At 39.6% G+C, this 25,534-nt stretch overlaps 1 protein-coding gene across 2 annotated transcripts in view; it reads right to left on the bottom strand.

The window, feature by feature from the left end:
• Positions 1-25,534, bottom strand: part of si:dkey-40c11.2 (drebrin-like protein A) — a 46,400-nt gene that overhangs the window by 9,178 nt on the left and 11,688 nt on the right. For both annotated transcript variants that reach the window (XM_017451978.3, XM_017451979.3), the window contains exons 2-4: positions 12,687-12,742; positions 12,140-12,252; positions 10,901-10,975 (exon numbers count right to left, since the gene is read on the bottom strand). In XM_017451978.3, the coding sequence (XP_017307467.1) occupies positions 10,901-10,975; positions 12,140-12,252; positions 12,687-12,742 (244 nt within the window). The remainder of the gene's footprint in view (positions 1-10,900; positions 10,976-12,139; positions 12,253-12,686; positions 12,743-25,534) is intronic.

Below are 25,534 nucleotides of genomic sequence, written 5' to 3'. Positions count from 1 at the left end.
TTAACCACTGAGCAAAACGTGCTCTGATCACGCTCCAAAGATCACTGCTTTCAGAGTCTACAAGATCTCAGTTTGCTTACATTAGAATGCAGTGTATTTGCATTGGCTTTCCCGGGCTGGGCTCAAAGAAAAAGTTGAAATCTCACGCCCATGATTAGAGACCAAGTACTCACCTGCACACACCTCTATTCACAGAGGCACAAACAGGCCTGAGGCTTGTTGAGTAACATTAGTTTGAAACATTTAAGAGCTTTCTGTGTATATACAGTATATCAGTGAGGGCTGAGTGTCATATTAGATGGGATGCTAACATTTAAAATACCAACTTGGCAACAAAACTATTAGTGTTGATCGATGTGATATATCATGAGGTCAGATCAATGGTATAATACGAACGGATGAGGTGAAGAATGAGGGAAATCAGGCCCAGTCTCACGTCTTCATACCATGCTGTGTATGTGTCTTATACCACTGGTGGTGCTATTGTGCATGGTAACACAAAAATTCAAAATAATACACTTTAAAACATTTAATACCACAGAATTATCTGATGTAAATGGAAAAAATGAAACATTGCCATTTTAAATATATATATATATATATATTTAATTAATGTTCTCCCTAGAGGTCATGGCGGCTTAGTGGTTAGCACATTCGCCTCACACCTCCGGTGTGATGGGTTGGCACCTCTTCCCAACTCCCTTAGGATAGGCTCCAGGCTCCACGCAACCCTATAAGCAGTACAGGGAATGGACATGGAAATTTCCTCCCCTGCCAATTCCTACCCAGAAGCCAGCTCTGCCAGCTCCCAACTGGAGAGAGTGAAGGCTAACACTCAGACATGTCACACCAGTTAACCAGATCTTTTCTAACTGCTGCTCATGCTGTATCACAAGGCAGCATAACGTTATTGGAAGAACGTGTTATCCGCCCTCTTCCACATACATGAGCTCACAGATGCCCGTGATTGGCTAATGTCCCTCTAACTGACAGGGCTCAGAGAGTATCCCATTCCTCCCCACACGGAGAACTCGGCTAATTATTATTTTTTGCCCCCCCCTTGACTCCAAGATATGGATTACTTTGACATCATCAGGATTCATGATCTCAAACTGCTCCCAAAAACGTCTTCATGTCCATTTAATTCTGTGCTAGTACAACAGATTTCGTCCATGTCAGGAAATGGAGTGAGAAAAATACAACAACAACAAAAAAAGCAAACCTAAGTGTAAACACAGAGAAAGATGTGTGGGTGTGTGTTTGTGTGTGCTAACTGGCTGTGTTTCAAGAGAATGAAGTATGAAACAGGATAGTTTTGACTCTGTGACCACACTGGTGCAGAACAGCTCCCATCACACCTCACACAAACACACACTTCAGATCTTCCGAAGACTGTCACACTAAATTCAGAAGCACTTCAGGCAAGGAGGAGGAGCACACACGAGTGCTCTGGATGAAATCTCATCTGTTTGTGGACGTTGACAAATGGTGAACGTTATTAAGAACTAAAACTCGAACAAGTCCGCGTCTGTTCCTCTGCCAAAAACTTTGCTTCTGGGGTTACGAGTGTGAACCCACTTGCACTGTATATTTAACAGAAACATGAAGTCCAGACACAAATCAAGTTTAAATCAAACACTGCTACTATTTTTGGATGCTTCTAAGAAAGTACAGCTTGCAGAATGCTGTATTCACCAAATGCAGATATATGCTTAGCGGAAAATTTTTGACCTCTAAGGTTACTAAGGCTAACAAATAAAAGCGTGTATGAATCATTTACTCTTATATGGATTAGATTGTGGGACCTGGTCCTCGGGTGCATTCGTACGCTATCAGCAAACATTTTTATTAAAGTATTAACAACCTTTGCTGTGTGTATATATAGTCTATATAGTACACATAAAGCACTGCAGATGGAATAATCTGACTTGGAGGACAGGGGTACGAAAAGGGGGCATGAAAAAGAAAGGGCTGTGGGTGTGCCTCAGTGCCTTACGTCACCGTCAGTGTTGGCTCTATTTCAAGGCCTGCAAAAACCACAGTTTCAGAAAGGATTAGGGCACTGCGCAGTGCTAGCAAGCACAGGCTGCTTCTTCCACACCCACCTCTTTCTTCATGTCTCTAAACCGCTTATCCTTCCCACAGTGAAAACGCCAAGGAGAGCACGGACAAGACGAGACCGGTGCGTTAACCTGTCTTATCATGCATAATACTTAATTCGAACATATACAACATATTTGAACATAAGTAAAAGTGTTTCCCTCTGCCCTCCTTTTCTTCTTTCTTCTTCATCCCTCTTTCAAAATAAGAAGAGGGTGGATGACTGTTATTACTTGCCTAGATAATAGCGTTTAGCCTGCTTGGCGTGCAGAAACGCCCCCAAGGTGCAGCTCGACAGCGCTAACAGAGTCATAATAATAATGTCAAAGTCAGCACTACCAATGTAACAACTTTCCATAGGGCCACGTGTTGATGAGTCAATTTTATACAACAAACAGCTCCCAGATCAGTGAACAGAGATACGCTGTGCCTTCATCTAAAACTATAATCTCACAATCTCACTTGTCTACACCTGGGCTTCTCAAACTATTTAATAACATGGACCACACCTTAGGAGTGGAGTGGTTTTACTGTTTTAAAAATGCGAGTGCAATCCAGCACGTGTGTGGGACTAGATTTCTACCCATGTAGCTTACAGCACTCGGACTTGCGCTACATTTACATCCCCAACTTGAACTGATCCAAATCTGATTTTCTACCATAGTCTGACTGTGTGGACACCAAAATGCCTTTCAAATGAAACCCGAGCCGCTTTCACGTGCAGTCCTAAATTGGGTACGTATGCGATACGTGGCCATGTGACGTGAGAACGTTCAGATTGGAATTCACAGTAATGGAGTTGTGGAGTGAAACAATTTCCCAAGAAATAGATGTGCACATACAGGGCGTTTCCCCGCACAAGTGTGTTCACATTAAACACACATATGGGTCACTTGCAGGTGCAAATTTAACCCGTCAAGATAGACAGATGGATCCGATCTGGGCAACTAAAATCAGAATCGTGCAAAAGAAGCTTGTAATGCGAAGGTAGCGCTTATTTTTTAATTATTTTTTAAAACATATTATTTCTTTTAAAATATTATTTATTGGAAGTCATACACTAAAAATGTTTTCACACGGTAGAAGACCCTCTGCTCTGCCTCTATCTCTTTAACTTCCGAATTCTCTTCTCTCTCTCGACAGCTTTTCATACAGCAGGTGAAGAGCACACTGATACAAACGCATCACACACATTTGGCTTCTGTTGCAACCAAGTTTGTTAACTAAACTTAACATATTTTAGAACTGTTGGCCAAACCTGATGCAATAGTCGCATTACAAACGCTAAAGATTTGAGATTTTCCACTCCGAGGCAGATGGGTGTGTCCTAATCTCCGGCACTCTCGCGATGGTTTCTTGAGGTTGAGGACGTTCACTGCTTGGCCTGGATCACTTCATCCGCCTCCAGCTACTTATTGAAAATGAATAGCAGACAAGTGATTATTGAATCCTGTTGTGAAAATCCATTAACGTTGGAGCGTATTGTAAGAGGCGCCATTACAACTTCAATCCACTTTTGGCTCTACCAGTTATCAGTAAAGCGTGCCATCGCCAAACAATTAAACACTAACAGCATAATAAAAGCTTAACGAAGGAGATATGTAGACACCGACTTTCTGCTATAAAGTTTTATTGTCAAAATGATAGCCGCAACGGGCTTTGTAAAGCCGTTTGTAAAGATTCTGCCAACTGTTTCTTAATTAACAAGGCAGCAAGCTTTAATACTTTACTTACTGAACAATCCAGCTTGGTCTGAGATACAATTTCCCAAAAGACAGATCCAGACAGTTAGTGCTGGTGGATGGAAAGAATTTGATTTACTAATGCAAAAATATGCATAAGTTGTTCCGAGAAAATAACACAACAGCAAGGCAGTTAGAAAATCTGAAAGATCTATTAATCGATTTAATCAAGTAACAGTCAAGCTGGAAAATATCAGCTCAGCTTATGTTTTGGTAGCTGGTTAGACCAAGCTGGAATATTTTAGGAATTATTCTTTAAAAAGAAAGAAAGAAATTACAGTTAATATTTGATAGCAACTGCACAAATCCACAAGTGTTTTGTGTTGTGTTCTCCTATCTCAAGCCACCATTCCTTCTTCGCGAAAAGCTTACTGTAGAACCTTGAAGATTTATGCTCTGCATTAACCATGATCATGTGGCAGATGATGATGATGATGATGATGTGGTGTTGGTGGTGGATGACCTGTCTAACACACACAGAGTGTATACAGCCAATGTGCGTTAAACAGCGTGAATGTGATAATGAGATGCAGCTTGATGTTTGGGAACCTCCAGTGGCAAAAAAACAAACAAACTCCTAACCACTTCCAGTAATTTGGCCTGGTAAGGCCCATTATTCCCAGCTTAGAGTCACTGCACTGAGACGCAAACCAAGAATATATACAACAAAAATGAGACAAAACAGAGAAGTTGCTAGAGGGGGTTGAGACACCACCGAAGTGCATCACATTTATACTGTTATTGATACTATGTGGCAGAAGCCAAGATGGAGAATCTGGTTTGAATTGTCCAGCCATATGACTGAAATGAAATGTGTGATTCTGGTTGGAAATTGAGAGGTCTTCGCATGTTCTGGTCAGGTGTTGCTTATGAAAGAAAACGCAAGGTCTTTTAGAAGGGTCAAAGGAGCCAAAATATAATAAAAATGGGCGAAGTAACCAGACATTCTACCAGAACCAGAAGATATTGTGTGGAGAATTAGTGAATATTAAATCTCTTGCAAACAAATTTCTACATAAGACTCTGTGTAAATGTCAAGAGGCACTATAAGGCTTGATAGCTACTATGCCTCTACTTGCATGAATCCCTGGCATCCACTGCATCCCTTTTGGCACTGGGCTCCAGCAGACTCCATCCAGAGCTGCCAAGAACAATAAAAGCTCCAGCAAGCGCAGTAATCTGCTATTAATTCCACTTACCATTCCAAACAACGCAGCCATCTATGACCTCACCCTCAAAACGTGCTTTATAATGAAGGTGGTCAGAGGTGCCACCATGACCACCGAAAGCAGAAAGGGGGCTTGAGAGAATGACCGATATATCTAGGAGAGAGAAGAATGTCCCACATGACCACACAGGTACGTTAGAACCTGTGCAGGACTGGACATGTAATTTGGACTAATGCTACGCAGCTCCCATAGTTGACGTGGTATTATTTTGTAGTGACGTGTTGAGTCTGAGTGCTTCCTGGATACCTAATGTGTCAATTTGATGTTCCAGTGAAAGTAAAAACAAGGGTTAATGGGTGGTTTTGGAGGTCTACAGAAGATAGTGACAAAGCAACAGGCGACCGTTCCTTTTCTATGCACATGTGCGATACAGAGCCATGATTTCAGTAACAAAAGCAAGAGACATTTGAATTGAGACTTTCTCAATTCTATTCAAACTAGGTATGACACAGGTATGACACAGTAAAAACATTCTGTTGACACAGTTCTCATTCACTGTTTGACACACAAAATTGCAATAAAAAACTTAGAACCACGGTTGGATCTTATCCTCTCATATACATCCTCTCATTAATTATGTTTAGAGAGAAAAATAATGCTTCAAATGAAATACCAGAGTTCATTGGTCAATCTTGTGAGTCTAGCTAGTACAGTTAAATTGCTTTGCTATTCTGCCAATGAAGCTAGTATAAAGCCTGGCAAGTAGCATCTGAATCAAACAACCAATTTGCTACAACATCCAACACGAGACAAACTACAAGCAAACACAACCCACCTGTTGCTTGGTAGTGTGTACGTAGGATAACCTGTCTCCAGAAATTGTACATAGCACGAGCTCCAAGCATCCAGTTCCCAACATGGGACAGACTCAAAGAACACATACAACAATCAAGCACTGAAGTCCATGCTGAATTTTCTAAAATAATAAGTACATAACAAATATGTGCTTTCACCCCCTACATAAACAAGGCCTTTATTTAGAAGGGGAGTCATGAAAGGTCCCACGGTGTATATTTCACTCCATGTCAGAAGAGCCAAAGTGAAAATGGGGAACAGAAGACATTCTTCGGATGCCTCTCAAGCTGACCGGGTGATGCCTTTAAAAGGCAAAAAGTATACAACTGACATTGTGTGCATTCAATAAACTCATAAAACTTTTCTCTGTGATTATGGAAATGTTAGGCAAACATGGTCTGGTTGGGGAGGCCACAGAGACCGCGAACGCTCTCACGACATCAGCCACAGCTTGTCTAACTCGGCTCTGAAACGAGGAATTTGCTCAACACCTCCGTATGCAGAGGCCAATGATGGTGCGACCAAGATTGCCTCACTTCATAGCCATTCTTTGCTTTCTTTCTCTCTTCCTCCAGTCCATCCTTGCATTCTGCTCCTTCTTCCTGTCCTCCGTATGTCAGAGCTGGAGAATAATAGGCGAGAGAGCCGGAAGAGAGCGACTGAGCTGTGCCTGTCACCAGCCATTGAACAGGCACTCCGCAAATACAGACAGAGGAAGGGAACAAAAACCGCAAATAGGAAACCTGGGCTAACAATAGAAAGTGTGGTTCAAAAAAAAAAAAAAGTGGTAATGTGTCATCGTCCTATCGTACCCCCTAACCATTGCCGATTGACGACAGTATCGCCTGTGGCTTTGAGGGGGAAAGGGGGTGTGGCCAGATGCATATAATGCATGTGGTGTATGTAAAGTTACGTCATTAGATCAGAAAAAATAGCAGAAGCTGGCTACGAATCGCCTGTAGACTCAGGACTGGAAATAAACGTGAGTTATTAGCTTTAACTAAGCTCATTATGAATAAAATAATATAAAATAGACATGCATGTGCTCTGTGGTGAATAGAAAAAGATGTTTTGTTGCTCTGCTCTGAAGTCAGACAGTAAGTTATTAAAGGCGAAAAGGAAACATATGAGACACAGCATCTTAAAGGGGCGGACACCATGTTTACCAACATACATTTAAATCATTTGACTTGGCAGCCCTCGCGATGGGTGAAATCTATCAACGATTCCCCATACCACTGTCAATCTTCCCTGGCCTAACCTATGGTGTTGCACCGACCTCAATCTGATTATTCACAGCTGAGGATTTTGAAATAAACAACTGGGTGTATTTCCGGTTTCACCCGAACCACATAACAGGCCAGTTATCCTTGTTGTCTTTCTAAAAGATCTTCGTTTATTTTAAGAGTGCTCGAATACAGTCCGAGCTCCTGCTTCCCATGCTTCTCAAGCCAAATGCGAGACAAAAATCACAGTTGCTTAAGTTAGAACAGCAGCCGGAACAAGATTGTCACACCCAGACAAGCCTGTGCAATCCGACATTTCATTTTTATCACATTCGCACATAAAGACAATTCCAAACAAAAACAATTCAAACACACCTGTTCACACACAGAGGAAGCAGACGTGCTGCAACAAACACATGCTGATATGAAATGAATAGAGCACTTGTCACCGAGCAATCATCAATCACATTTAAAGATCAACACACACAGTGTGATGAATAGTCATTTCACTGTAATGGAAGATGAAGAGTACACTGCACAATGACTTCATTATTATTTTACACCTCCTACAGTACCTCCCTCCTTCTCTCATTGCAATGCTGGTGGTACTATTGTTCTATAGTATGTCTATATATATATATATATATATATATATAAATATATATATATATATATATATATATATATATATATATATATATTTATATATATATATATATATATATATGTATATGTGTGTGTGTGTGTGTATGCCTTCCAGCTCACTCCTATCATGTCTGGCTTTTATATTTTGTACAGCATGAGGACTGTAATTATTCATTTAAAGAGACAGAAGTAAGAGAACAAAGAGTTCACAGAGGAAGACTGAACATTCCAGAAGGATACACACACAGGATGTATAAAAAAACAAACGGGGAAACTTTGCTCCCTTACTCATGTTAGTCCTAAATGCTTACAAATGGGCTTGAGCTGAGCTAATCATTGGGAATCTATAATGAATTCCATGTATTGGTATTTTAATACCAGAGAAACATTCTGTTGCTGTTTTAAGCCACAAAACTAAATTATAAATGTTATGTTGTGTCTGTGTTTATGGCAACAACAGGGCATAAAGCTTTATTCTTAGCAGTGTACAGTACAGCAACACAACTTCCTTCACTAAAACAAGAGCTTAAATCAGTCCGGAGCTGAGGTGGGCAATATGGCCTTCAAATAATATCCCAATTTGTGTGATATTTTTGCAATAATGATATGGAGAAAATGTTCATTAGCAAGCTAGTTGAGCTAAATAAATTTTCAATAATCAGTAGTCACTGATGATGGATAGCCTAGACAAATGTAACTAGACACAGATATTGTCTCAGTAATAAACCTTCACATTTTAAAGTTGTGAAATATATATATATATATATATATATATATATATATATATATATATATATATATATATATATATATATATATATATATATATATATGAATGAGGCTAAGAAAATGTAAAACACAATTTCAGTCCAAAATAGATTTTTCAGTATTGGAATCTGACGTGTTTCCCAGGCTGCTACATGCATATAATCAGCTAGCTGGCTAATATTATATTTTAGAGTAATGCCAAAGCAAGGCAGTTTCAACCACAGTGCATGTTTTGCAAATGACAGAGGTTTGTCTGGAATCTGACCTCAAGTACCCAAACCGCTTCGACACTACAGATGTAGCTCATCTTTTAGGAGCTAATTCCTCCTAAGTGTCTGCACTCTTGTCCATGTTTTGTTTCTTACTACACATTATGAGTCTGAATCACGCATTCCTACATATCACAACATCATCATATGACAAAATCATATGGTCTTTACAACTATATTACACTATACGCCCAAACGTATGTGGACACCTGACCTACACACCCATATGTTGGACTTCCCCAAACTGTTGCCACAAAGCACACAATTGTCTAAAATGTCTTTGTATGCTCTAGCATTAAGAATGCGCCTTTACTGGAAGAAGCCCAAATTTGTTCCAGCATGACAATGCGAGGTCCATGAAGACAGGGTTTGCAAAGTTTAGAGTGGAAGACCTCGAGTGGCCTGCACTCAACCCCACTGAACAGCCCAGGCCTCCTCACCCCAACGTCAGTGTCTGACCTCACTAATGCTTGTGGCTAAATGAGAACAAATCCCAATAACATTTCACTCCACAGAATTATTATTGCACCCAATGGTAAAAAAATGGGGACTACAACAAAATAGAACATACTAATAGAGCACCATTGGGGCAGACCTCTCGGAAGCTTGGGGAGGATCAGAGGACGGGACAGTTAATGACATATTGGGCTAGTTTAAAAATACTCTGTGGCCCCAAAGATCTTGTTCTATACCAAAGTATTAAATCTAATAAATTTTCACACAAAGGGAGAGTGTACGCACAGACAGTGGGACTATGATGCACAGAACCATTTCTATTGTGAATATTGTATATTTCAAAGAGATGGAAATGGGAATTATGGAGTGGATAATACATCTGAAATACTTGTTTCCCACGCTATGACTGAGAAAAAGAAAAAAAATCGTCTCCCTTTTCCAATGCCTAAATTTTTGGGTACGTTTCAGGGCTTTTGTGTGGTTTGAGATGTAGTTGGGCTGGAAATTTTTGCTGAAACCTGCCAACCCTGGTAATGATATTACCTTGAATACAGTCGAACCCCTCAAAATATGCTGCTAGACTGTATGCTGGATGACTCTATGTTGCTGACTCTCAACTACCTATTACGAGTACAGTGGTACTTGAAAGTTTGTGAACCCTTTAGACTGTTCTATACAGCTACATAAATATGACCAAAACATCATCAGATGTTCACACAAGACTAAAACTAGACAAAGAGATCCCAATTAAACAAATGAGAGAAACATACTTGTATGTAATATTGATTCTTATCATATATGTAATATTGGATTATTTTCCTCAATAAATAAATGACCAACTATAATATTTTTGTCTCGTTTGTTTAATTGGGTTCTCCTTATCTACTTTTAGGACTTTTAGTTTGAAAATCTGATGATGTTTTTGGTTATATTTATGCAGAAATATAGAAGGGTTCACAAACTTTCAAGCACCACTTTAACTCTTAAAAATTCACTAGATACTGGCCTATAGCATTAGTCAAGCCTAATAAGTGATAGCCTCTCAATTTTGTTTATGCTATTATTAATGTCGTCCTGGCCCACTAAAATCTATGATCATGAGCCACTGATTAAATAGGAAAATGTTTTTACATTAAAACGTAGCTGTAAAATGTCAACTGGATCATGTGATAACGACAGTGCAGTACGCACAGTAGCTTGAAACCCAGAGCCACACTGTTAGAAAAAACAATTAGTCAAGAATAGAAATAAACATGAAATGCACTGGATATTATTTTTACTTTGCCAGAGTGATGAAAACAAATTGCAATTGTCTAGCAATTTCACCAATCAGCTATGGCAAGGGGACATTTTGATTATTCTATATTTCACATAATTTCACAAAACCACTTCTGAATTTAGACAGAAGTTTCAAAAGTGGCGCATGACACAAATACTAAACAATAGCATTCAAATACAAAATCTTATGTTACAAAAGAGTCTTATGTTACAATTCCTCATATTTGTAAGATGACTAAAAAGTGGAATATATATAATATGAAATTTATGATTAACGGTTGGGCAAAAGTAGCACATAATTTTGTAGGTTATGAGAGAGAGAGAGAGAGAGAGAGAGAGAGAGAGAGAGAGAGAGAGAGAGAGTTAAAAAAAGAAGAATGGAAAATGGTTACCTTAAACAAGTTTTTGACTGCAGGCAAGTGACTTGCACATTCTGTTCTCCGATACTCTTCCACATCCTCTCCAACCTGTTGAGCACAGTTAGAGGAAGTTCTGATTTAACCGAACAGAAACTGTTTGCAGTCTGATAAATGTAACAGCTGTTTCTGATCCTATACATTTTAACCAAGGCCAGTTAGTGGATTATACATTTGCACTGTATTTCTGCATACAGCGTGACGTGCAGCACAGAATAAACACATTGTCAGATATTGAATCACTGCATGACTCGAGGTATTTCAAACAGGATGTGACTTCCAGTTTCACTGAAACTTCAAAACTTGACTAGTCTAGATTAAATATGATTACGGTTAATAATGCATTTGTTTAGACAAGGATACTCGTGTTGGAAGATGCCTTAGATTCAGATGGAAGAGATAACAAACTGTAGGAGGTTATGCCATGAATAGCATCACGGAAAAAGATGTGGAAGTTTGATACACAAAAACTGCATTTACCATGAAGCAGAACAAAACCCAAAAAGGAGTGCATATTTCAGAATAATTTAAAACTCCACAGTAAAAAATATCTTATTAAATGAATCATGATTGTTTTATTTGTTGTTTAAGTTAAACGGAATAAGTGTAATGTTATCTGCGGGATTATCTGGTACACACACAATTTTTAATTGCACTGTTAACAGGTCACTAAAGCCGCAACCACTTCTTCTCTGCATCGCCTGACTGGCTACAGATGCCACCTCTGACCTCAAACACAGCATTCCAGCCTTGTTGTCCTGGCAACCAGTGCTGGGGAGGTTACTGGGAAGGTTCCCAGCATGCTTTGCAGGCTTGTGAGTGTATTTGCGCTCTTTCAGTTACAAGCTGTCTGGGGGTCAAGGCTCTTTTGTGGGGAAAAACCCATTGACATATCTCATCAACAGGAGCCTCACATACATCCCTCCTTCAAAAACAGCCTTTCCAAAGATCCTTCTGTATCAACCAATGTGGAGCCACATGAAGCTCACACCCCAAGGAAGAACCAATGGGAGCAGAGCATCAATGGTTCACATCCGATGTGAATAAATGAATGTGATCTCACTCAAAGGAGTGTGGCACTAATGCCACGCTTTAAGGCAATCAGAAAAGCTGTCTAAATCTAGTTTTAGACACAAAATCTTTTGAATGTGGTCATGAACTGAGACCCCAATGTAAAGCATCTGAAATCACACTTCTGTTTTCACATCAGCTCACCCAGCAGATCAGGACTATCCGTGGTTGTCCCACGTCGGGGAGTGCAATCCTGCACAGTCCATACATGGGTTTGGCAATGTGAAACTTCTGGGCCAATTCTGTCAAGCCTCCATCTACAGAGAGAGGAAGATTCAGGGATAAGAGGAGAAATTACAAATTATTCTGACAATAAGTAAGCTATTTCTCATACAACACATTTTCTATCAAAAACATTTGCTTACATGCTTACGCCAGATTGCCATCTCAGTCACTTAAACATGCACAGAAGTAATTCTTCTACTGTAGAAACTTATCCTTCATATTACAGTATCTCATAAAATATAGACATCTCAAAAGCGGTCATAATAAGAACCAGGGCCTCAACAGGAAATGTTTCCGGCCTTCTGGCAAGTCTTTAGCTTTTCAAAATTGTTCTAATGTCATGAATATGAATTAACACATTTATAATCATGGACACGGCACAATATGTTTGGAACATAACTAACGGATTAAGAAAAATCTTCTATGCAATGAAAAAACATGCATATTCACATTGTTGTGATCTTACTTCCAGAATCAAAGAGCTTCAGGTTGTTGGTGAATCCATCATATGCAAACAACGCCCTGAAAAATGAGAAAACATGGTTTATTTACTAGGCTGGAAATAGTTATGATCTTGGTCTCTGTTTAATTATATGATTAGCATCATTGTGATATCTTGGTAAAACAACATTACAGAATACTACAACATGAGAAGATGGCTTTAATGTCAACAGGAACTTTCACAGGTCTCAGTCTGGTGCTCATCCTGGAGTCTCCTTAAAAGTAAAGGTCAGTTGTGCCTAACCATTGCCTCATCCACACTAACGTCAGATCATGGGAATGTAGTGAGTGGGTAGGCAGCTGTGATGACCATATGCTTCCACACACCCGACACACCATTCACAATGTCTCAGACATTTAGCCCTACACATTTAGCATTTTATCCTACATACCGAAACTGAACAAGAACAAAACGTCCTGGCCCTCCCCTGGGGTAAATAGATGTTCTGAATGTTCTCACAGGTGAGCTTTCTTCTATCTGCTACATAGGCTGTCCTGTATGTTTTCAATTAAAGGGCCCTTGGGAGCATTTGTCAAACTCTGCACAGGCTACAGGCCTTGACTTACAGGTTTTTTCACTGTATTAGTGAGGACTTGCCCGAATACACACTTCTGACATGTTCAAGTCGGAGCTGGTACTTCTGCGTTCTCTAAGGACACCAGAGCTAATAATTCACATAATAGTAGTGTGTGGAAACCAAAGAAAGCACCTGATCCCAGGTTACAGCTGGTTGTTAGCACAACCCAGTCAGGGCTACTGTAAGGCCAATCTTGTTTGCACTTGATCAGAGAACAAATTCAAAATTTGAGAAAGTGTTTTGCCCTGAGCACCAACAGAACAATACACAAGTCACAGAAATGTGAGATGAATCATCTAGTAGAGGTTATGACATTGATTCTGTTTGCAGCTTGATATGACAGGATGTGACAGGTCTAGAGCTAGGATATGGAGTACAATGTCACTCCAGGCCAAACCACATTGGTTTCCTTCCCATGGCTTATTTATGTTTTTGGGCAGTAGGTAGTAGTTAATGGGAATGAGCTTACAAATCTCTTTTGGTTGTTTTTAATGGGTTTGCTAAGACAGTCTCACAATTGCTGACTGGCACTACATAAAAGAAAAGACTAACTACATTAAACAATGAATCATTATGTGTGTGGTTTTCACAGTAAAACAAGGTAACACATCAAGAAACGGAGTTACCCCGTAATTCTAGACTTATTATTCAATTATTTATCTGAAAGTATATTTTTTTTAGTAATTACAATTAAACTAATAGGAAGGTTACGCATGCACATGTCTGGACTAGCTGAAGTGCCCTGGGAGTTTGAGGTTCATTATAAATTAAAAAAGTAGCCTTGTATTACTGGTTGTTTCACCCAAAGCCAACTAAGCAAGAGTTCAATTAAACCTTAAATAAACCCATTCATTTCAGTAAAATAGGCTAATAACTATAAGAATTCCAGGAGAAATATAATAGGTTTGATAACAGTGGGTTATGATTTTAAAAAAAGAAAAGAAAAGAAAAGAAACCCTAGCTACACTTCATTGATCCTTTAAGGTCCCCAGAACCCAGTGTAAGGACATTACATAATGCTCAGCTGCTACTTCTGAAGCCACCTCCACAACGGATGGAGCTTTTGTTACATCTGGGTATGTATCATATGTCGAATCATACATAATGAGTGAACTAGAAACAAGCATGTTTTCATTGTTGTCGTAATGTCCACCAGGCCTGTGCTCACTGGAAGTCATCCAAATGATGACCCCTGTCTCTCACACAATGCCTAGACATTATCCATCCAAACACGCACCCTTCCTCCCTCTCTCTCTCACACACACATACACACACACACACACACACAGATCAGTTAACAGTTCAGCTGCTGTATCTCCACTGTTCTTAAACTTAATAACAAAGTGGTGTGAGAGAGGTAAAAAGTAAACACGGTCAATCTGTAGTGTGAGTTGAGACAGGTGGTAAGTGGGAAATTCTAGCTAAAATGCTGGCAGCAGACTATAAATGATTAATGTACTACACAAGAACCCAGTACCATGTTTGTGCACCTAAAACTGGCTCAACACACATTTCTGAATTCTCTTAAATATTATCAAGAAAGTATCTTTAAGCGTATTTCAAATAAGCAATTATACTTGCATTAGGCTTTATTTTCAAGCATTATTATCAGCTAAGATTACAACTTTATAAGTAGTCTCCTAAATCCTTCCTGAGCCTTGGTCATATGGTGGCTTAGATTAATGAACTCTACATGCCTTGACTTGGGAAACCTAAAGATTAAAGAAAAGCTTTAAGAACTAAAATTCTTATACACAATAATACACAATGCTAGGATGTGCTGTCATTTTAACAAGTGCCCAGACAGCATCAGCTAAATCCTCATAAAACCTTGGTACACAAGTTCTAACTAAAGCCATATTTGGACTGGATTAGTTTTCCATAGGGAGAAAGTGTAGTGCAATTATTACCAGTTAATCTCTGGGATTTCATGTTAGTAATTTTTTTTGCAGACATGACTGATTTGAATAAGTCTGGAAAGATTACTCCAGATTGTAGCTTCTATAAATTGAGCAGTTGAAATTACCTCAGGTAATATATCCCAGGAGGCATGGTGGCTTAGTGTTTAGAACGTTTGCCTCACACCTCCGGGGTTGGGGGTTTGCATGTTTTCCCTGTGCTTTAGGGGTTTCCTCGGGTGCTCTGGTTTCCTCCCCCAGTCCAAACACATGCGTTGTAGGCTGACAGGCATGTTCAAATTGTCCGTGGTGCGATTGTGCCCTGCAATGGGCTGGGCCTCTGTCCAGGGTGACCCCTGCCTCGTGCCCCGAGTCCCCTAGGATAGGGAGCTTAGAAAATGCTACAGAAAATGGATGTATGGAATTTATATCCTCTCTGATTGGTACGTGTTGGTAACGATTCTGTCATATTCTGAGTGGTTTTCTACTTTTACTTCAGTATAAAGACACTTCAGGAAGTGGTCTTTTGTATCCTCTCGTGCTGAAACCAAAACGAAACCAAGCATGGAGTTTTAAAAAGACTTCAAAGAAGCAATTCTGAGGGTTTTATAGGCATGTGACCTATGAATGATCAAACGCAAACCTGGGCAACCACAAGCCCTACAAGTCTTATAATAAAGGTCGAAACAATCAGTTTGTATTAAAATGAGCTCTATGATGTACACATAGGATTATTAGTGTATCAAGCATGTGTGCATGCTTATCCCATTAATCCAAAAAAATACTACAGACATCCAGCAAGATTACTTATCCTGCCTGAACAGTATTTAACAGTCTGTCTTGGGCCCACAGTGGTTCCTTCAAAGCTTCTCTAAAAGTACACTAATACCGACAGACCATGCAGTGAAGGCTTCAGTGATCCTACCCAATATCATGGTGTGTTATTGCATTCAGTCCCTGTGTCTCAATCAGCTCTCTAGTTCAGTAGTCAGGGCACTGATCAGGGAGTCGGCCATTTTAAGGGCTGTCTCAATCGCAAAATCCTTCCAGTGCAATGGAACATTCGCTCCCTAAAAAATCCCACAATGCACCGCAAAAACCAGGGAGCATCTATGCTCACTACGTTCCCTTACTGGAAATGACGTCATGATTCCTGAAGCCTCTCAGCTCGAAAACAAAAAGGGACAAACTCTCAGCCAACTTCCGGCTACATATGTAAGTAGCTTGTTATTGTTGTTGCAGCTATAATGTAAATTATTATTTACGTTCACGATTTTTAACTTTATCTGACGTTCTATATAAGGTCTGTTTGAGTCTAAAGACTTTTAAGTGTTTAATGATATTTCTTTTAAATCCACTAGCTTGCCTATGATTCTGCTTGACATATTATGACAGAGATATGTGTGATTAAGCTAACAAATTTCTATGATATTGACATATGATATTCTGGGTGACGTTTTCCAACGCGAGTACGTAGTCATGTCGCCGTAAATTAAGTTCTAGGTGTCCCAATGTGTAGTGAGCCAGTGGCGCAACTCGTGGACACAATATAACGATTCACTACCTACTGGACTAGGGAGCTGGTTGAGACATGGGGACAGTCTTTTCTGTGAGGACCACACACACCTACAAACAATGACGGAGTAAATGTACACAAACAGTGCCGTTGCACTACAAGCCTTTCAAGCTAGAGTGATATCTCCTTGGTGATGGTGTCCATGACGTTAGCAAGACAATGCACACCTTGAGCACATTTGAATGATCAGGCATTGTGTGTTTAGTCTTACTCCTACGCTCTCCTTTAAACGGCTGCTTAAAGCACAAAGGTTGAGCCGAGGCTGAATGATTTTGAATACTAGTGTGCCAGTCAATGCTGCAGATATGTACTTTTGAAAAGTGATCTAGTGTAAGAAGTTGGTCAGGATTTCAGTGATGTGATCCTGCATGGAACGTCTTTCAGCCGTGACACTGAAATAACCCTGCGATTTTCTTCATCCTCACCAGGGGAGAGAGCAATATCATGGGGATCAGATACAGCTGTTAAGGCGTGCTATAGTTGGGCGTTTAACAACACGGCAAGATGTCATTACCTCATGTGAGTTAAGGCTGCAAACAGCTCACAGATGCTTCAGGGCTAGGATTGGATTTCTGTAGCGCTTATTCATGAGATCCAGTGGGGGAGCAAGGGAGGGACAGAGATGCGAAAGAATCAGCAGCATCATCTATAAGGAATGGACTGTAGTTTGAGAGAGATGTTTTTCAAATGTTCGTTAGGAGTGAAGTCAGTTGAATGTGGTCATCCTACTAGACATGATGAAGGCCCTATGTCCCTGTCTACAACAGGAGACGGAGATCATTGAGCAGAAAAACAATGGCTCAGACTTCCTCTCTTCACACATGCAGCTTTCCACTGATGAGAAAAACAGTTCCTTAACCCACTCCATACACCTCCGAGCTCAGAAGCAGAGCAGTGGAGGAAAACTGGGTTACACACAGATGACAAACATGAAAGAAAGAGAAGAGAGAAAAATTGGGAGCTAAAAAGGCAACACGGGGAGTTTTAAGGGCATTTTCTAATGTTATTTATATCTTCATTGCATAGTGTGGTTTTTCTACTTTAAGTGGGCTCCTGAGGTTTACACATGAATACCATTAATACATTATACTAAATGCGAATTGTTTTCCATCAAGTCTAGCCTGAAAAGAAATTCTCATCACACTCTCCAGTTTTCTGCATTAGCCTCTCAGTCCTGTCTCGATACAGCTGTAAATGAGCGTCTGCTGTCTTGGTGCTGACCAGGGGCCCCCAAATGCTATTTATAGCAGTCTATCCCAGCACAGAACTCTGAGACATAGCATTCAACATCACTCATTTCCTCTTTTCCTCATGATTATGCCAAAAATGGGGGGAAAACGCTCACCCCCTGCATGGTATGCTCCCTGTGTCTCTGACTGTCTGAATGCTCTGGTCTTTACTGAATGCTGAAAAAACAGATGTTGACAAGTTGCACATAGACTTCTCGTTCCGATGGAATCATTCCATGTACAGTAAATAAAGCTAGAAAACATCTGCTGCAAACATTTTGAATCATATTCTGAAGCTCCAACAGCTCCAAGGAGCAAAGGGAACATTTTTGCCCAGCTATGTTTATACAGACATGTATAGAGGAATCATCGGGTGATTTGCTAGTTTGTCTTAACAGCTGTCTGTGTATAACGTGTGTAGCAGGGGTGTAATGCAATGCCACTGTCTGCATATGCATCTGTTTATTTCTCCAAATCTGTATCTGGATTTAAAACTGGACTAGGTGTGGCCTGAATTGGAATGTTTTTTTGTTTTTTTTTGGTTTGTCTTGTTTATTTTGTTGGAATTAAATATGAACCCCGCCACTATGCCTCTGGAAACATTGGGGAAAAAACCACTGGAAGAATGTTCATAATTGTCTCCACTAGAGATCTGCATGAGACTTTTCTAACATGAATTTTTTTAATGAGTTTAATTGGTTCCATTTCTGAAAATACACCTAATTTAAACTAAAGAGGAAGGAATGAACAACATATACGCATAATGTTGTGACTCACCATCATGTTAATTAATTAATCTGACTCATTTCTGACAAGCTTTCTAAAAAAAATGACAACAACAAAACTGCACACCACCTATCCATATGTGTATTTATATCTTTTAAGAACACATTATCTCATCATAATGGATTCCTATTTGGTTACATACCTAGGCTTTTGAAGCAGGTTACAGCGTTCCTGGAAAGGTTCACAGCTCAACAAGAAATTCTTTATCTGTTAGTCCTGACATTTCTGTCCTACGTTTGTATTTGCAATTCAGATTCTTGACTGTTGACAAAGAGCTTTTTGGCTTAAAGAAACATGACTTTGTCTTTAAAGAGGCATGCATAAAACTGAGCATTAAACAGTGACTTACTCAGGAGAGTCTCATGAGCAGGGGTCACTAGGCTGAGATTATTACAAGATGAAAGGTACAAAAGAACTTTTAGTGTTTACACAAATGCAGTTCCTTGTCTTTTAAGAGTAAATCTATAGGCTTAGTTGTGGCCAGGGAACAGAGGCCAGGACCCCAAACCCTAGCTGTGCTTTAACCAGCTCAAACTAGACTCTGATACCCTGCAAGCCAAGCACCATAAACCCCACCAGACACAGAACCCCCTTTAATAATGAGACATAATGGTAAGAAAGAAGTTGCTAAAGCTTACAGCAGTACACTTGCGTGCTACACATACTGCCTAGGGCATCTATATTGCAATACTAATATCTGCTAATGCTTGGACATTGCACACTTAAACCCAGATTATGTTGAAATCATTTTGGAGTGAGTAATAATGATGGCTACTATAATAGCTAGCAAGACAATCCCTGAAGTTGCAAATGAAAAATGCTGTGTTCATGTATCTTCTGCTCTGAGAAACAGGACTGCCAGCAGTCTGGCGATCAGAAGAACCCCTCCAGAATCCCTGACTAGAGCTCTGCTTCTGGCGGTATCTCACCACTGCCAGGTTCTCACCACTCTCTACACTGTTCCTAAAGCTCTGCACAGAAGCAATAAAGCTTTCAATCAGCCTTCGCACAGACCATACCATTATAAGCATTTTATGCCCTTATTACTGTATATACAGTGTGACATAAAGGGGTGGGTGATGTGACAATATCTTGGAGAAGTGTATTGTGACTTATACCACAGCGCTGTTGAATTCTCGATTCTGTTTGGCTGACAGACCTTTTATTTTTCAGTAATTATATTTCAGTAGATGACCAGTTAAAGTAGTTCCAGTCAGGTCTTGGCAGGTCAGCGCCCCTGGAGCCGAGAGGGTTAAGAGCCTTGCTCAAGGGCCCAACAGTGGCAGCTCGGCAGTGCTGGGGCTTGAACCCCCGACATTCCGAGCTGTAACCCAGAGCCTTAACCACCAAGCCACCACTGCCCCAGAATAGAATAGAGGTGTTATGGTTTGACATATTCTCCTCATTCAACAGACCATACCAAGACATGACATCAGTATGACATCAGTCTATTTACACCAAATATGGGTGAAATATGATGTGATGATAATATTAAACAGAACTTTTGTTTTTGTATTTGTTGTTTTTGACCTGACCTTAAAAATCACAGTATACTACAGCACTTTTGAAATCCTGATTCTGATTGGTCAGATGGTGTTGATTGATTTTCTATAACAGCACCTCCTGACACTAGTTCCAGCTGTAATGAAAATGACTGGTTTATTTTAATATAATATATAATAGATATAAACGACAGAATTTACACTGCAAGCGTGCAAATACAACATATAATGACGATAAACTTTAATTAAACTAAATCTTTTAAGCAACTCGCAACAATTTCCCCAACCCCTTGCACACCGTGTAGCATAAACATCCGTTTGTGCTCGTGCATCACTGTCGTGCTTCCGTGCCACACAAGCTCCACTTTTTAAAGTTTGCAGGTTACAGTCTTCTTCGTGGCATTTAATATAAAATGCTCTCATGCCTTAGAGGATTTGTGTCACACACTTATTTCTGCTGTCACTTGATGATTATGCCTCGGTCTGATGGGGACTGAGGTCATGTTGGGCATAAAAGGTAACATTGACATAAACAGTAAAGTGAAGAAAGTCATTGTCGTTGACTGGGTATCTGCTAAAGCTAGCGGCATCGCATTACGTGTGCTTGACGTTGTGTGCAATCGACTAGGAAGAGGCTTTTACTTCCGGTTAATAAAAAACCACTAGTGCTCCATTTGAGACGATATTACCCCTGTAAAATCATACACTAGACGGTAGAGCATATAGTGCGTAGTGTAAGTGTGTGGTACGTAATTTGGGACACAACTTTGTTCTGTACTCTCCGATGTGTGCTTTCGCAACAGGAGTAACGCAGTGAGTAAACGTACCTTGTGCTGTGCACAGACCAACTAATCAATAATGAGATTCACTGACAAAAATTTTATTACTTGTTGCAGCTCTAGTTTACATCAACCATGAGCACGGGGAAAAAATGTGATCTGTTATTTTGAGCGTGGAATGATTGTTTGAGCTCCTGGAATTTTCACACACAACAGTCTCTAGAGTTTACACAGAATGGTGCAATAAAGAAAAAAACATCCAGTGAGCTGCAGTTCTGTGGATGGAAACACGTTAATGATGCGAAAGAATTTGGCACCAATGACTTGAATCCATGGACCCAACCTGCCTCGTGTCAACTGTCCAGGCTGGTGGAGGTAGTATAATGGTGTGAGGAATGTTCTCTTGGCATACTTTGGGCCTGTTCATACCAATCAACCATCACTTGAATGCCACAGCATATGTGAGTATTATAGTTGAACATGTGCATCCCTTCATGGCCACAATTTACCATCTTCTAATGTCTACTTCCAGCATGATAATGCACCATGTCACAAAGCAAAAGTCATCTCAAATTGATGAACATGGCAATGAGTTCAGTGTTCTTCAGTGGCCTTCCCAGTTACCAGATCTGAATCCAACCTTTGGGATGTGGTAGAACTCTGCAGGAACTGTGTGATGTAATCATGTCAACATGGACCAGAATCTCAAAGGAATGTTTCCAACATCTTGTGGAATCCATGCCATGAAGAATTGAGGCTGTTTTGAGAGCAAAGGGAGGCCCTCCTAATAAACTACTCAGTTAGTTTATATTTAATAAATATTTGTAAATACAAGGTAATAGATAGAAATGTGCTTTAGTCTCTACTTTTAAGTGTGGGATAACCATACAATCATACCTCATGAGTAACTCTGGCACTGGAACAAGACAAAAGTAAAGGATTTGGTGGCCTAGTCTGACTTTATCAAGATATCTTTGTGTCTGAAAAGTGCTGAAGCTGACTGCCTTTATAAGAGGGAGAAATCCCCTGAATGGCAATTCTGTTAAAATAGCAGCTATCTGTAGAGTGACAAAGGAATGAGTGGGCTTCCTGAGAGTGGGTTTCTTTCAGCATAAACAACAAAGTAAGATGAGAGAGGAGATGTAATGAGTTTAAAGAATGAGACAATGATCTGGACAGGTGAGTGGGAAAGGTGGTGTGTAGGACACTTGCACAAACAACAGAAAGAAGGAGTCAACACAAAAACAACACGATAGTTGCACAGCAAGAGACAATGGTGGGGGGGGGGGGGTAAAACTGGTAAAGTTCAAGGGGTGGCAAGGGAAGCTGAGCTGGAATGTGGTGTGGGGGATGGAAATTGTGGCCTAGCTAAACTGTTTTAATAAACAATGAACAAATAAACTGCAAAGCATGCCACAGGGCAAATGGGAGTGGAGGAGGAACTCTAAACAGATTCAGACAACAGGAGGGGGAGGAACTAAGAGGCCTGTTTACATTCAGGGCTCACACAGCTTTTCTAAAGTGAAAAACACTTTTTAAGGACTTAAGACTTTTTTTTATTATCTTGGTGGGGACAAATGTATCTACAAGGATACAAGGATGGATTTGAAGGTGTGATAAATGTAGGGGTTTACTACATTAATGAAATTAAATAAATAAATAAGTTAGGTTTCATTGTGAAAATTACTACAAAATGTCAAATTTTATGTCTCATTTGATAGTGTATCAACTTTATGAATAGGGACTGTTTCAAAGAGGATCAAATGCATGCTTGTCCATATATGTAAAAAAAAAAAAACAAAAACAAAAACACACACACACAAGAAAAACCCGATTTCCATAGGGTGTACTTATTTTTTCACATGACTGTATATAACCTCGATCAAGTAATTTACTTCCTAAAATAAAATGTTGGAATAAATGCATTTTAACAGCAGCTAGGTACATATGCACTGTGAGGTAAATATGCAGGTGGCCAAAATATTCCTTGCTGAAAAAGCCTCAATAAAAGCCCTCAAAGAATTTGTAACGGCTTTATAAGGAAACTGTAATGGTAAATGGCACTTTTACAGCACCTTTTTTTAACCTTAGCGGTTCATTCACACACACACACACACACACAAGGCACTAGCCCAATGACACTTCAGCACGTGGAGGCATGTGGGCTGGCCGAACCGCCAAACCTAAGATTAGTGGACAACCCACTCTACCACGTGAGCCCCAATGGTCCTCTACTGGTAATTTGTTGCCTTCTATTGGTGGCATGTTATGTCTAGTGGATGCCATTAAAGACCTACATCCTCAATATGACCTACAACATATTTAATAATTATACTACTGCTATTGCAGTTTGACAATAAATATATTGAATTGTATGTACTTCATACGTCCTACTACGTATTGGAAACCATTTGGTAATGGTTTTAATGGTTATTTGTAGCAGATGGTTTGTAATGATATTTGTAGTGGAAACCATTAGAATTTCTGTGATGGTTTCTACTGTTTTTTCACATCTTTATCACATCTTCAAATCCATAAAATTCAAATCCAAAAAATTTGAATCAGGTGTTCAAGATCAGGTGTCAGTGATTAGAACCTGCTTAGGGAGTGCAGGGGGAACTTGTCTTATTTATACCCCTCTCATATCTAGTGTCTGGTGTTCCCTTTGATATTGATGTGTGTGGTGTCATCATGCTAAGATCTAAAGAGTTCTGTAAGGCTTTCAGAAAAAAGGCTGTGGATGCCTATGAGTCTGACAAGGGATTTAAAAAGATCTCCAAATTATTTGAAATACATGGCGCAGATTTCAAATGACTGCCAATTTGTTCAGGACTGGCCGTCCCAGCAATTTCAACCCCAGCGACTGGAGAGCTTGCATTCATTGATTCAAAAAATGAATTCTGCATCATATCAAGGAGTGCTTGAAGATAATGTGAGACTGTCTGTCCGAAAGTTGAAGTTGTACCAAAAGTGGACCTTTCAACAGGATAATGATCCAAAGGATGGCTCATAAAGAAGAAATGGAGGGTTATGGAATGGCCTAGTCAAAGCCTGGATTTGAATCCCATTGAAATGTTGTGGGGGATTTGAAACTGGCAGTACATGCAAGAAAACTCTCAAACATCTTGCAACTGACAGAATATTACATGGAGGAGTGGTCAAAAATTCCAGCAAGCCTGGTGGACAATTATGCAAAATGCCTATAAGAAGTTATTTCTGCTAAAGAGGGGAATACTAAGTTCTGAGGCCAAGCGTGTACTTATTCTTCTGTGGAAAAAAGTATCACATCTATTGATATTTCTGTTGAATAAATAATTGAAAAAGCTAATTTCCCTTGTGGTTTTGTTCAAGTATATCGACTTTATTAATAGGCACTGTTTCAAAGATGATCAAATGTTTGCTTGTCCAAATATGTCAAAAAAAGCCAACAGTTTCCATAGGGTGTACTTATTTTTTCAAATGATTGTAAGTACTATTTGGACAGGATTATATTTCTGGACATATAGTAGGTCTGTTAAGTAATATTTCTAGACAACGTCTGTAGTTATGATCGTTTCTCATAAGGATAAGTGGTCTGTGTATAAATCTGACATCTTCACGTTTTTCTCACACTAAAAATTCCATGCGTACTACATACACCACAATTTATTACAACCCGAATGTTTTGACCCATATGACCCATTTGACCCAAGCGCTTGGTGTAGGTCTTGTAGCCATAAGTTGTGCTTAATCATTAGCAGGTCACATGACCAAAAAGTAACTTACATATATGTAAGTTACTGTATATGTGGACATTCTCGCCTCTCTGATAAACCCTTTAAACTGTGTCTATATTTTATTGTTTCAGGTTTAGAACTCATTCTGGACTTGGCTGGGGATAACAGAAAATATCACTTCCTAGAATGTCTTTGCACTGAAGAAAAGGCACAAAACCTTTTCCTCACAGGATATAATAGACAAGACTATATGATGAGGAAAAATATTATTACACACAGGTACATTTACAGAGCTAAATGATCAAGACACCATAGCTCTGAACTGTAATCCATTATTAAAATCTTTTAGCTCTGCTCCCCATGTCATTGTGCAATAATTATGTCACCAGTTAGAAAGGAAACTACCATAATTACTTTACTTAAGTGGTTTTCTCAATGCAAAGGCTAGACAATTACACAGGAACCATTTACTCAGGTCTTCCTCCAGCTCTCTCTTAGTAAACAGAAAGTGATGAGAGTTTGAGGCCCGAGGCAACCAGTCTTTCATCCTTCATCAACAGGTAGTAGAACTGTGCGCTTCCATATTACTTCTAATGTATGTAAGATACTTAATTCTCAATTTCCATTCTGTTATGTCAACAAGAACACCCGGGTTTTATAAACATCATAAGCTTGGCGGCAGTAAGAAGTCTTGTAGAAACCTGTACAGTTGCTCATTGGACAATATTTGATTAAAAGAAATATAACAT

This window comes from Ictalurus punctatus, chromosome 22 (assembly GCF_001660625.3).
Source record: "Ictalurus punctatus breed USDA103 chromosome 22, Coco_2.0, whole genome shotgun sequence".
In the NCBI taxonomy this organism is placed as follows: Eukaryota; Metazoa; Chordata; class Actinopteri; order Siluriformes; family Ictaluridae; genus Ictalurus; species Ictalurus punctatus.
This window is presented reverse-complemented; position numbering and strand designations above follow the sequence as displayed.